The sequence below is a fragment of the Notamacropus eugenii genome, chromosome 5, assembly GCF_028372415.1.
Source record: "Notamacropus eugenii isolate mMacEug1 chromosome 5, mMacEug1.pri_v2, whole genome shotgun sequence".
In the NCBI taxonomy this organism is placed as follows: domain Eukaryota; kingdom Metazoa; phylum Chordata; class Mammalia; order Diprotodontia; family Macropodidae; genus Notamacropus; species Notamacropus eugenii.
The window spans coordinates 35,940,033-35,953,440 of record NC_092876.1 but is presented as its reverse complement, the minus strand read 5'-3'; the positions used below and the strand labels follow the sequence as shown (position 1 = coordinate 35,953,440).

The window sequence follows — 13,408 nt, the reverse complement described above, 5'->3', positions numbered from 1 at the left end:
AGAGAGAAGCCTTAATCTCACCCAAAAGGAAATTCCCCAAAGGCTCTGGGGAAGCCAGCTGGAAATCAGGGGCATGTCTGCTTTTCCCCACATAGTTGTTTCCAAAGTCTTTTCTATTTCTATGGATTCCTCCCCTAAAGAAAGCTTAGGACTATATGTGTTCTTTCTCAAATCAAGAAAAAGAGAGTCTCTCCTCCCCAAAGCTCTCAGAACCATTTTCCCCATCACACAGGCATGCTTCAATGAATCATTATTCTGTCCACCAATGAGAGAGTCTTATGCAAATGCTCCAGGCTTAAAGCTGGGCTTACAAAAGTATTTTCATACAGAGAAGTATTGCTGTTTATATTGGATATAAACCAAGCAGAGGAATCAGTGGTGAAAGAGGATTTGACCCAAATTTTAGGCATTTTCACAGGCTCTTCCTCCTACCTACAATTCTCATCCTCCTTATCTCTGTCTCCGGGCTTCCCTAACTTCCTTCAGGTCTCATTTAAAACTCTACCTTCTACATGAAGCCTTTCCCAATCCCTATTCCTTTTTCTCTAAAATCATTTCCCATTTACCCTGCAGAGATTTTATTCTCACACAGTAGTTTGCATGTTATCTACCCTATTAGACTATAAGTTGCTTGATACCAGGGGCTGTCTTTTGTCTTTCTTTGGATCCCTAGTGCCTAAATAGTGCCTGGCACATAATAGACACTTAATTAGTGCTTCCTGACTCAACTGTCTTGGGAGCATTCGTCCCTTCTCTCTCTTCAATCTATTTCTTTTAGGGGACCTCAAAATCTACATATCTTATGTTCATTCTTCTCTCCTGAGTTTTGGTACATCACCAGCTGCTTGCAAGATATTTTCTGGACACCTTGTAAGCATCTCAGAATTACTCTGGTCAAAATGGCAACCATTGTCTTCCCCTTAAAATCCAGTCCTCTTCCTCACTTCTCTTTTTTTGTCAAGATCAACACTATCCCTCCAAGCACCCACATATTTCCCAGCTCTGAGCTAGCCTCAGTTTACCCTCCTCAGTCATCCCTTATATGTCCGGTCAATTGCCTAGTCTTTCTACCAGCATAATATTTCTTCCCTCTCTTCACCACCACTGGAGTTCAGGGCCTCCTCATCTCTTACCTAGACTAGAAGCCTTCTAATTTATGTCCCTGCATCTAGCCTCTCCCCTTTCTAATCCATCCTCCAAACAGCCACCAAACTGAGATTCCTGAAAGATACATCCAGCCGTGACACACCCCTGATCACAGCTGCTTTCCTTTGCCTCTAGGTTAATGCAGACTTCTCTGTTTGATGTCTGAAGCCTTCACAATCAAGTAACATGGCATTAATTATGCATGCAAAGTTATGCAAAACGTATTTCCATATTAGGATGGCTGCAATTGTTAGGAAGCTTTCTTTATGTCAAATTGTAAATTAATCCAACCATCGTGGAAAACAACTTGGAATTTTAAAATTCAATAAGCATTCAGTAATTGGTACTTATTATGTACCAAACACTGTGCTAGGCTATGCAAGCTATCCAGGAGAAAAAATTAGTCTCTGACCTCAAGAAGTGCATTCTCCCAGGGTGGGGCCGAGGTGGGGGGGATAACATGTACACATGGAGACTCTTCAGAGCGCAGGCAGGATGCTGATGAACTTATACGTCATGTCACATGTGGATAGAGTTGCTGTTGTGTTCATTCTTCATTCTCAAAAAGGACCATAACATCAGGGAGGTGAAGCCATGATATGAAAGTGAATTGGATTTAAGTGAGTCAAGGCTGTGCAGAGTCATCAACCTCAGTCTCTCCTCTGGAACCATCTGGGTCCAGTGGCAAAATATAGATCAAGACAACTGGAGATGGACCTGAATGTGGTGGACGACCTTGGTCTTTCTAAGTTAAGGTCTTTCCCAGGTGTCAGTTTGACTGAGGCGATGCTCATTCAGTGATTAAGGCTAGGTAAGAAATGAGGCAGTGAATGGCCTCTTTACCTAGTCCAAAAAACGTATCAGTTTGGGAGGAGAAGCACCTCAGAGTTTCTGGCCAAAACAGAAGCAATTGCTATTTATATTCACTCTGAGCCAATCAGGGCCCAAACAGTGACCAAGTGGGGCTTGATTTAGGACCTATTAGCCAATCAAAAAGAGCCAGGGTGATTTGGGTTTAAGAAGTGATCCTTAAGAAAAAAGTTTTCAGTGATCAAAATTGACATTCCTTTGAGTACAGCACTTGTAGGTAAAGGTATGATAACCTCTGTGGACTGAGGGAGAGGAAGGAAGCAAAGAAGGAAGGGAGAGATGGAGAGGGAGAGGGAGAAGAAGAGGAGAAGGGGAGAGAGAGAGAGAGAGAGAGAGAGAGAGAGAGAGCTGTATTGTCCAACTGGCCAGTTCCACTTTGGTCCCCAGTGGGGCAGCTCCTATTTGGATACAGTGGTTGTTGTCCTTTGTAACAGCAATCACCCTAGCATGCCCAGGATGATCTGCTAGCATAGGTTCTTGGATCTGCTTTTCTGCAAGGAAAGCAGCTTTTGAGAGGTCAACAATCTTCTTTAATTCCATTCACCAACAGAAAAAACACAAGCAGAGAAATAAAGACCAACAGATAGGGCTTCCAGCTGTCTGACCGTAAGCAGTACACACATCACAGACAGACAGATCCAACTGTCTGACCATTACATACATTCATAGTTACCAGAGAGAGGAGCACCAGCCTCTGGGTTTTCAAAGTCGGGAGGCTCCTTAATGGCCAGAGTCTCGTCTGGCCAAACAAACACTTCCAATGAGTAAGCCCCAAAGTAAAACCTCACCTTAGAGTATTTATACACTTTTCAAAGTCAGAGGGCAAAGCCCTCTGACTCAGCACCTCAATAGAAATTAACAAAAGGTATTGAGGCCTATTTATGGGCAGGGAAGATCTTTAACTCTTTCTCCCTACCCACCATTAACCTTGGGAGCACACTGGATGCCCCTTCCCATCAAGGAAGGTTTTAGATGAAAGACTGATAGGTCCATTGTGAGTGAATTGTGGTTCAAATATGGGTTTGACTAGATAATTCTGAAATTCTGTAACCCTAAAAAAAGAGATATGGTTAATCCATGTTCTTTGCTTTCTTCACTGGCAACTGGCAATTCTTGGCTTTGTACTTTATTAATATATCAAGTCTTTGACTTTTAATTCTTTTAGAAAGCCTGTTTCCTATTTCTGAAGAGACATCCTGGCATAGATTTATTATTCACACTTTAAAATTTTTTATTAAATTTCAAGGTGCCAAAAGATGAGGTGGAGCACAAGCCTGTGGGTGGGACAAAGATGGAACAAGACATCTTGGCGAACACGCTGGAGAAACTCAGGAGCGGGATAATTCATAAACAAGTAGTGTCTGGGCGTGAATTTAAGGGCTGCCCCTTCTATAGCAAGCCTGATCTCATTCACTTTAAGGTGCATTTTCATAAGGGACCTAGGAAATTAAAAAAATTTATTTGCTTGGATCATCCAACACCTTCTATCTTTTGGTCTAGATCTTAAAAAAGAAGACTTGTTAATGTTCTCTGATGACTATGAAAGAAAGAAATGAATAAAACAAGTTAGCTACCATCTTTATAAGATCTTGCAATGTTTCCGATTTTTTTAAGGAATAAATCTTTTCAGAGAGGTCAGAGATTGACTACAAAGGTCAATTAAATAAATGATGCCCCAGAAAAAGTTTAAATCTCTCCTAAGAGCCAAAATTGAACTTTCACAGTCTCTTAACAAGATGGGAAGGAGAGAGGGAGGAGCTCACTGATTTGGCTTACCTGACAGGAGGCATAAAATCGTTCCCAGGGTTCCTAGGAATTTACATTCTAAAAGGGAAGACAGTACATACTATGCCTCCCAAAGGGTGTTATTTTACCTTTTTTTTTGAATACTCTGGGCTTAAGAGAATAGTGGTTGGCACTTGTAAAAGACAATTAATGCTTGGTTGATGGGTTGTCATATCCTTGGGCAAATATGTCATTGCCTCCTGTGATGGGATATTATTTGACCCAAGCAACTGATATTAGCCATTCTTAGGAGAGTTTTTGCTTAGAAATTCTGGATCAAGAACTCCATACACTAAGCTCCCATGCAGTTTTTTCATGACAAGTATTTTCATTTGGAGCTCTTCCTTCTTTCCTTCCCTCCTTCCTTCCCTCCTTCCTTCTTTCCTTCCTGTCCTTTTTTCTTTCTTCCTTTTTTCTTTCTTCTTTTCTTTTTTCTTCCTTATTTTCTTTCTTTTTATTTTTTAATTTTTTGCTTCCAAGGAAGTAAAAAACCCAACATTCCTTTAGAAAGAGTTTAAATGTTGCAATGACTTTAGGTGCCACAATCTCTAACGCCCTCCTACTACCAAGTTACAAATGAACCTCTTCTCTTCAAACTCTCACTCCTCCATATTTGACCTTTTTCACTCATTTATCACATAATAAGGTTACATATACACAAAAATAAACCTTTATAGCACAAATGAGAATGAACACCTTAAAGAGTGGGGACTAAAACTTAAAGTTTTATCTTTCTATTCTTGATGCCTAGTATAATGCTTTGAACATAGTCATTGCTTAATAATTATTTGTTCAATTGAAATTGATGGGATGGGGAAGGAGGTGGAAGGAACAGAATTCAGAACGAATAATAAAATGAAATGGAATTTTTTTAAAAAAGAAATTGATTTGGTGATCATTTATACCATAAATTGTTGAGAGACTTGTTATTAGTGTAGTTGAACAGAGCTCTCCAGTGTATTAACAATATGAATCTCAAACAAACATGGTTAATGAAAGGAGTATGTCACTTTGCATGTATCTGAACATCTCAAACATAAATTGCTTAATTTCTTCCCTGATAAATCTGTGAAACCAATGCCACCTTCCTTTTGAAGAGTCTTATTCTTTGATGTTTCTAGAACTTTGATGTTGGTAAAACGTATAAAAAAAAGATGACATTAATCAACGCATCTTACACTATTAACTACTGCAAGCTGGTGGGAGTTGAGGATCATCTCAAGGATTTCATTACTATCCTGTAAGTACAGAGAGTTAAGAAGGATCAATTCTGAAAACCTAAATTTGGGGATTTTACCACATGTCTCATAGACCTGGGAATTCAGGATTTTCCCAGTTTTCTAATTTAACTCAAATTCACTAAGTCAACTTAACATGCATTAACTCCCACCATTAGGCATTTAATGAACTTTGAATCAAGCCCAAAGGAAATCACAGTGTCCCAAATATATTTTCTTAAAAAAAAACTAAAGCATACAGAGTTTGTTGCAAGAATTGGCTGGGGTCCTTGATTGCTCCTGTCTTCCTGAAGGCATTTGACTCTCCCTTCCTCCCATCTACTATTCTCAGCAAAGGTGGTATCCCTGGAGGAGGATACTGGCAGGGAACTTGGGAAGAGGCAGTATCTTTTATCTCCAGGGAAATGTTATTGCCCCCAGATTGCTGACCTTAGTCCCTGCTGGTGTCTTGGACAATACCTCTCTACACCATCTTTATACTTACATTGGTGGGCAACCCAACCTATCCAACATCACTTTTGCCTTGTCCCTAGTAATCACAGGAGATATAGATGTGAAAGGCCATTGAATTCAATTCCTTCGGGAAACTAAGACTCAGAGAGGTCAAGTAATTTGCCCAGAGTCACACGGATAGTAAGTATATGAGACAGGATTTGAATTAGATCTGTTTGATCTGCCCCATGCTCTATCCACTGCACAACCTAGCTAGCAGGAATTTATCCCTAGTCTCCTGCAATAACAACCATGACTTTCTGTACATGAACACTCCCCTTGCAGGATTGTTGTGAGGTCAAATGGATTAACATATGGAAAGTACTTTACAAACTTAAAAGAGCTATATAAATACTAGCTATGATGATGATGGTGGTGGTGGTGGTGGTGGTGGTGGTGGTGGTGGTGGTGGTGGTGGTGGTAGGGGTTGTGATTTTGGTGGTGGTGATGGTTTTGTGGTGGTGGATGATAACCTTCAGCAGGCACTGTTGGTTGGCTGATCTGCCACAAAGTCTGAAATATTAACATTGGTTACTCCTCTGGCTTAAGACACTGAGAATCCCCATTAAAAATGTAATCTGGGAGGAAGCCATTACCACACCTCCTAATACCTTATACCTTAGCATGCTTTCTGGCCTAGCACATTACTTCCCTAGATGCTGAAGCTCCCATAGTTTTTTCTTTAGGATCTTTCTCATTTCCTCCTTTATGGCAATTATCTGTGCCCTTCCTCCCCCTGACATGACTGTGCTCTCCTTGACTCACCTATGTTTGTATTCCTTTTACTAAATATATAATATACTGTTCAGCAAGTGTTTTCCACAGGGAAGCTGGTACTGCAGGGGAAATGCCTGGGCATCATAAAGATCTTGGGTGTCAGAGATGAAAAAGGCCCATGAGAAAGCAAAAGATTACTGACAAATCCAAAATAGTGACCACTGTAGGTGACAAAATCCAAGCTTAGAATTTAGAGATTAGATGGGTCCATCCCAAAGAGTCAGAGGCCTTTCAACAGGCCACTTGGAAGACCCCAGTCTGATGCCAGTGAGTTAACATTCTAGGCTGTGCACTCAAATCAATAAGTCAGATCTTCCATCTACTGGTTTCATCCTTCAAATATTCTGTCTCATAGCTCAATGCCATCTGCCACTTTGCTAAGCCAAGAGGCACTTTGAAATTTTGGCTACTCCATCCACTAGGAAACTGTGGCGCTGATCCCCCACCAGCCCCTATCACTGCCTGTTGGAATCGAAACAATTCCATATGGAGCCAGCTACTACCCATTGTCTAAAGCTCCCTCTCTGGCAGCTCCTGGCCTAGTGAATTTCCCTTTACATTCCAAGTCCTATTTTGAGCCTTGTCCTTTGTACTTGAGAACACTGTTGTTATTCTCCAAGCATATAAATGAGACTGGAAATGCTAGGACAAGGTCAGTGGGCTCAGTCCTTCCTCTCCAGTCCTCTGAGGAAAAGAGTGTAATTGAATCATTCCTCTGTGCCATCAGGTCCTGATCCCAAGATGCCTGTTTTGTACTCCCACCCCCTACCCCAATCAGGTTACCAAACTCACCAATTGGAGAAAAGTCTCTTAAGAACCCAGTCAAAGCTTATTGGATCTGAGAGAGCATTAAGGCAGAGCTATCTATGCCTGAGTGGTAGAGACACTACTGGCCACCATCAGCAACACTTCAAGGCTGTCCAAATATCATCCATTTATTAGGAATTCTTGTTTTTTGTCTTTCATTCTCAAAGAGGACCACGGCATCAGGAAGGTGATGCCATGACTTACAAGTGAATTGGACTGAAGTGAGGGAGGGCTGTGCAAAGTCACCAGCCTCATTTTCTCCTCCAGAGCCATCTGGGTCCAGTGGCCAGATATAGATCAGGACAACTGGAGAGGATCCTAAAGAAAGAACTCTGGGAGTTCATCCCCTTCCAACATCTTTACTGACTTGGACTGGGTTCCATCAGTGTCTGGGAAGCTAATGCACTATACCAGAAAGTATGATAAGGTATTAGGAGGTGTGATAATGGCTTCCTCCCAGATTATATTTTTTAATGAGGGAATGTCAGTGTCTTAGCCAGAGGAGTAACTGATGTTAGTATTTCAGATACTGTGGCAGATCAGCCAGCCAACAGTGTCAGCTGAAAGACTATCACTACCACTGGCACTATATCACCACCACCACCATCACTGCCATGGCTCCCAAACCACAGAGCTAGAAGATCCCCAAAAGCAGCCTTGACCCTGCCCAGTCCTTCTTGGGAGGTGTTGATTCTGATTCTAGGGTAAGGGGGATGGTGGGCTGCCCTACTTCAGAGGTATCAGACCTGGTGACAGGATGAGGGCCTCATCAGGCTGCCCTTATGCCCTTCCCTTAGTCCTGCCTCCCTTGCAGAGAGCTTAACTCTGATGGACTGGTCATGTTGTTCAAATGAAAAATGTACACTTGCCAAAAGGACTATTTTATACAGGGTGAGCATTCACATGGAGGTCAGCAGAAGCGATACAAGGACATTCTCAAGGTCTCTCTTAAGAACCTTGGAATTTATTATGTGGCATGGGAGACACTCACATAGGACTGCTTAGCATGACATGTCCACATCAGAGAGAATGCTGTGCTTTATGAGCAAAGCAGCATTGAAATAGTTCAAAAGAAATGCAAGAAATGCAAATTTAGAGAATCCACTCCAAAACTTCACCTGGAATATTTATGCCCAACCTGTGGTAGAACATTCTGAGCTCATATTGGTCTGATTAGCCACAGTTGGACACACTGATTCTAGCACAGTGATGTCATTCTGGTCAACAACCAACCAATATTCCCTGGGCTTCTCCATTCAATGCACACACCCTTCCCTCTGGGACCTTCCCTTCACCCTGCCAAGTGGACAGAACATCTGGTCTGATGTTAGGAAGAAGTGAGTTGAAATCTGGCCTTAGACACTTACTTGCTATGTGACCTGAGCAAGTCATTTCATCTTGTTTGCCTCAGTTTCCTCACTTACAAAATGAGCTGGAAGAGGAAATGGCAAACTACTCCAGTATCTTTGTTAAGAAAACCCCAAATGGGGTCATGAAGAGTGGGATGTGACTGAAGAATGATTGAACAACAAGAAATTGCATTTCACACAGACTCGTTCATCTACTTCCTCCCTAAAGTCCCTTTTGGGTTCTAGCAGGGAACTTTGGCAACTGGGATTCATTCTTCTGGTCCAAACTTCTAAAAGGGACAGTCTGTTTCTTTATCAGTCTAATAAAACTCTTTGCTGCTGTGTTTGCAGCTTTGATCCTCCAGGTCCAATGTCAGCTGGAATTTCATGTGAAGTCGTCATCACCTTTAAGCCAATGGTAAGTGTTTTTGATCCAAGGACCACATGGAAGCAACAGGGCTGAGTTGTCTGCTAAAATCACTCTTCAGGTTACCAGTGTTTGCTGTCTGGATTTCTGCTGAAAGACATGAAAGCATATTGACTCATTGTCATTGCTGGTGACAGGTGAAGAGGAAGAGAAACCCAGGCAAGGTGATAAGCCTCAGGAGCTCTACCCATGCCTGGTTTAAGGAGAGGGAAGATATTTAAGTTAGCTTTGCATGGTCTTCTGGGTCAATGTCCCATTATCAGATTGACCCATGTTCTTCCAGGCTTGTAGGTTTGGGGGAACATGGGAATGAAGAGTCTGCTAAGGCTCTTGGAAAGCTTGCAAAGGCTCAGTTGTAGTGGCCTTAGTTTGCTTAGCCCACATTACTTAGTGGTACAGCAAGTGTTTCTGGGAGATGTCCTTCTGGGGAAGGCAGTCCCAGGCTCATGGAGTATGTGGGTGTGTTGGGCTCCTAGTAGGTGCTTTATTGCTTCATAGGAATCCCAAGGTCATAGATCCAGAGGTGGGAGGAAGTAAAGAAGGAAGGAAGGAAGGAAGGAAGGAAGGAAGGAAGGAAGGAAGGAAGGAAGGAAGGAAGGAAGGAAAAAAGAAAAGAAGGAAAAGAGGGAAAGAGGAAAGGAGAAAGGTTCATAATGGTTATATTTTTTTGTTTTGTCTTTTGAAGATAAATAAAGATCTTGAAGGCAACATCACATTTTTGGCTCAGACAGGCTCTTTTTCTATCCCACTGAAATGTACAACAAAGAAATGTGTTGTAAGTAAAAGAATTTACACAATCTACTTTTTTCCCCAAGGTCTTCTTGATTGAGAAATGTTCCTGGAGTTAAGACAAGCAAACATGGAGTCTGGCCCAAAAGTGAAGTCTCCAAGGGCCATATCCAATCCATCAAGCTCTGACCACTGAGCCATCTCATCTCCTAAACCCAGAGCCTGTTCCCTAGAGTGGCTCTTTTCTCCACAATCTAATTCTGCCTCTGATTCAAATCTGTTGAAATCCTTCCCTTCATGTGTATTTTTGGATTAGATATTGGTGTAAATTCCTAATGAATTAAATTGATTGACCTTCAGTCAAACTATGAGGCAGTATGGAATAGGGGAAGAAAGCCAAGTCTCAGAGTCACAAAGACCTGGATTCAGGTTCTGCTTCTGAGACTTCTCAGCTGCCTCATTTAATCTTGTGGTGCTCCCAGGCAGCTCTCTAGGCATTGAAGTAGAAGAAGGGGTGCCCACCTGCCTTCCTAAAGGAAGTTCTTCTCAGGGAGCTCCCTATACCCCTTAAATCACAGGTTCACCCCCAGATTTTTTTTAAATGGATCAAATCATTGAAAAACTGGCAAAGTTAAGCATGTATTTATATACATTCAGGCTGTATGAGAAAGACTTGAGTATACCTAGGAATTCACAAATGGCCTAAGACTTCATTTCCTGCTGGGATCTGGAGCAAATTTCCAGTAAAATCAATGAATCGTCTCCAGTTTAGCCTTTGAGGGCTACGTACATAACAGACCAGAAAGAAGACTGAACACAGTTCTTTGTTCTTCCAAGTCCAATCATTTCCAGTCCATTGAAACTAACACATTCTTCATTTCACAGAATACTTTGTAATGTAGAAAGGTTCTTAAATTCACCAAACTGGCATTTGTCACATACAGAAATTGGAATATTTGTTATATCCATTGGGTTGAGGTGAATTTCTTGGCAAAAGTCACAGCAAATGGCTAAGGACCAATACTTTCTCTGAGGGTACCAAATTTGGTAGTTACAGGAATGAATAGATATTTTAAAATGACTATTATAACTGGCCTATGTTGGATTGTGCCTTCACTTATGTCCTCAAGTTTAGGAGTAAAAGGACAAGTTATTCGTGTAATTTCCTCCTTCCTAAATGGACCAATCCATTTGGAACATTTTCTAGGCTCATCAAAGGGAGACCAGATTCTTGTTAAAGAAAAATGTTCTTTGTCTTTCAATCTCCATGACTGATTGGAAAAATTGATGCTCTGTTAGAGAAACATTTTCCATTTGCCTCTTGTCTAGAAATCCGCCCTGCCCCTCTCCCCAAATTCTTTTGTACCGTAGACCAAGTACTTTCTCCAGATTCAGTCTGGATAACCATTTGAAAGTCTGTGGGAGTTTGGAGGTATAGGATGAGAAAGAGAACAAGACTTGTCCATAACGCTTCCTAAAAATTCTTGTGCATCCTGCCTGTGGCTATAACTGAAGAGGATGTGAAAGGGGCAAAGATACCTTGAGCTCTCAGGTGTCTGGCCCCTCTACTCCACTGTTGATGGAGACTGGATTGGAGCAAAGACAGGAGCTCTGGCAGGGTCAAATACTGTTTGCCCCTGAGTTTGGTATGTACGTATTGGAAGATCATTTCAGAAGGAGAGGACTAAAGCGAGGGTTGGAGGGCAAGGGAGATTGAGAAAGTCTCCTACAGAAGGTAAGCTTGAGCTATCAAAAGGTTCATGAAAGATCTAAATGCTCAGGACAGAAAGAAATGGCTTCAGTTGGGACTGAAGGGATGGGAGGGAGAGGCATGGGCTAAAATACACCTATGAGAAATCCAGACTAAGAAGCTTAAAGAATTAAACACTGTCTGCAAGGAAGCTGGAAACTGTTAAAAAAAAAAAAAAAGGAATATCGTGGAGTAGAAGTACCTCCAACCCTGAGACATTGCAGATTAGCCTGCATGAGAAGGCCTCTTAATGGGTTTTACAGGCAATCAGTGGGTGTTGGGCTGGAAGGAAGACTTGATTGACCTTTCACCACAATTCCTATAAATAGAATCTCTCCAATGAGGAGGAAGTCAGTCAAACAAGGTGCCACAAATGTCATTTTCAAAGAGTATTGAATTAAGGCTGGTATCCAAGTTGCTACCTGTGACAAATCTGTTGTTCAAGAATTTGGCTTCAAATGCCAAAGACAATAATTGTAATCCTTGGACATTTTCTCGGACGTGTTAATAAGTATGTAAGTTTTTCTGCTTGAAATGGTAGCTGTTTATTTAATCGATGTTACTGATTATCTGGGGCAGGGGTAATTATGGTTTATCTCCTTGCAGCTGTCCCTGGATAAAAAGCTCATAGACTTTGGCACGTATGTGGTAGGAGAGATTGTTTCACGGACCATCACCCTAGAAAACCATGGAGCCCTGGGTACAAAATTTCAGGTGCACACAGACCCTGAGAAATGTGATTTCGAAGCCAACTCCCTCTACGTAACAGATGTGAGTATGTCTGACTAGTCATGGGCTTAGAAAATCTTCCAAATGGGTTTGGTTCATTGTAAAAGCAAGCACCCTGACATACACAGGAGGGCCTGTTATCACAGGTTCTTAGATCTGCTTTTCTAAAAGGAAAGGCAACTTTTGAGGGGTCAACAACCACTTTAATCAAGCATATGCTTCATTCACTTAGTTCAGGGAAAAAAACCAGCACCCTGAACTTCAGAGAAAATACAGAGAAATCAAAATTAACAGACGGGCTTCCAACTGTCTGACATTAGCAATACATACATCATAGATCAATGAACAGATTCACCTGTCTGACCATATATACATAGTTACCAGAGAGAGAAGTATCGACATCTGGATTTTCAAAGCCAGGGAACTCCTTAATGGACAGTCTTGTCTGGCCAAACAAACACTTCCAAAGAGTAAGCCCCAAAGTAAAACCTCAGTGTACTTATACGTTTTTCAGAGCCAGAGGGCATCACAACCCTTGAGAATCAGTGCCTCGTTAACAAAAGGTATGCTTCTTCCTACAAATCTTCCCTAATCAAACTCTTGAATGTGTGGGGAAGATCTAAATTAGAAGCAAAATTATATTAACAATAAGCAAAAATGCATTATCAATACATTCATTTAGGAAGGAAGAAATTGTACAAATAACCTGTCCTTTTACTCTTAAACTTGAGGACGTAGGTGAAATCACAATCCACCATGAGCCAGTTCTAGTAGTCATTTTTGATACCTATTCATCCCAAAATGGTACCCTCAAAGAAAGTATTGGTCTTCAATTATCTGCTATGACTTTGGCCAAGAGATTTATCTGAAATTCACAGATGTAACCAATGTTCCAATTTGTATTCATGACAAATACTTAGAAAATACCAATGTGGACCTTAACCAAAGGCTGAGTGGTTTTTCCTCCCCTGCCATTCTAAGACCCTTTTCACCAGTCTAAAGTTTCCATTTATCTGGAGATGTTCCAGCCTTTTGAAAAGGCCTCACAAAAATGCTTTCTCCTATGGGACTTACCATTTCATTTCTTGATGACTTTTCACTCTGAAATACTGCCTTAAGCCACTACAAATTTATGTAAAATAATCTCAACTGGGCCCTCACTGCAGCAAGGCAATCCTTTTGTATATCCCTAGTCAATTTATTATCCCTGCTCACCACAACAACTGTTCCAAGCTTTCTCATCTCTTCTCAAACCCATCAAATAACCATCCCCCATCATCCAGCCCTCTCAGCTATAATCTTGGCCTCA

General features: G+C 41.4%; 1 protein-coding gene across 2 annotated transcripts in view; it reads left to right on the top strand.

Annotated features, from left to right (window-relative positions):
- CFAP74 (cilia and flagella associated protein 74) overlaps positions 1 to 13,408 on the top strand; it is a 118,660-nt gene that overhangs the window by 38,433 nt on the left and 66,819 nt on the right. For both annotated transcript variants that reach the window (XM_072608567.1, XM_072608566.1), the window contains 5 exons: positions 3,263 to 3,436; positions 4,923 to 5,041; positions 8,816 to 8,882; positions 9,577 to 9,666; positions 11,977 to 12,141. In XM_072608567.1, coding sequence (XP_072464668.1) covers positions 3,263 to 3,436; positions 4,923 to 5,041; positions 8,816 to 8,882; positions 9,577 to 9,666; positions 11,977 to 12,141 — 615 coding nt within the window. The remainder of the gene's footprint in view (positions 1 to 3,262; positions 3,437 to 4,922; positions 5,042 to 8,815; positions 8,883 to 9,576; positions 9,667 to 11,976; positions 12,142 to 13,408) is intronic.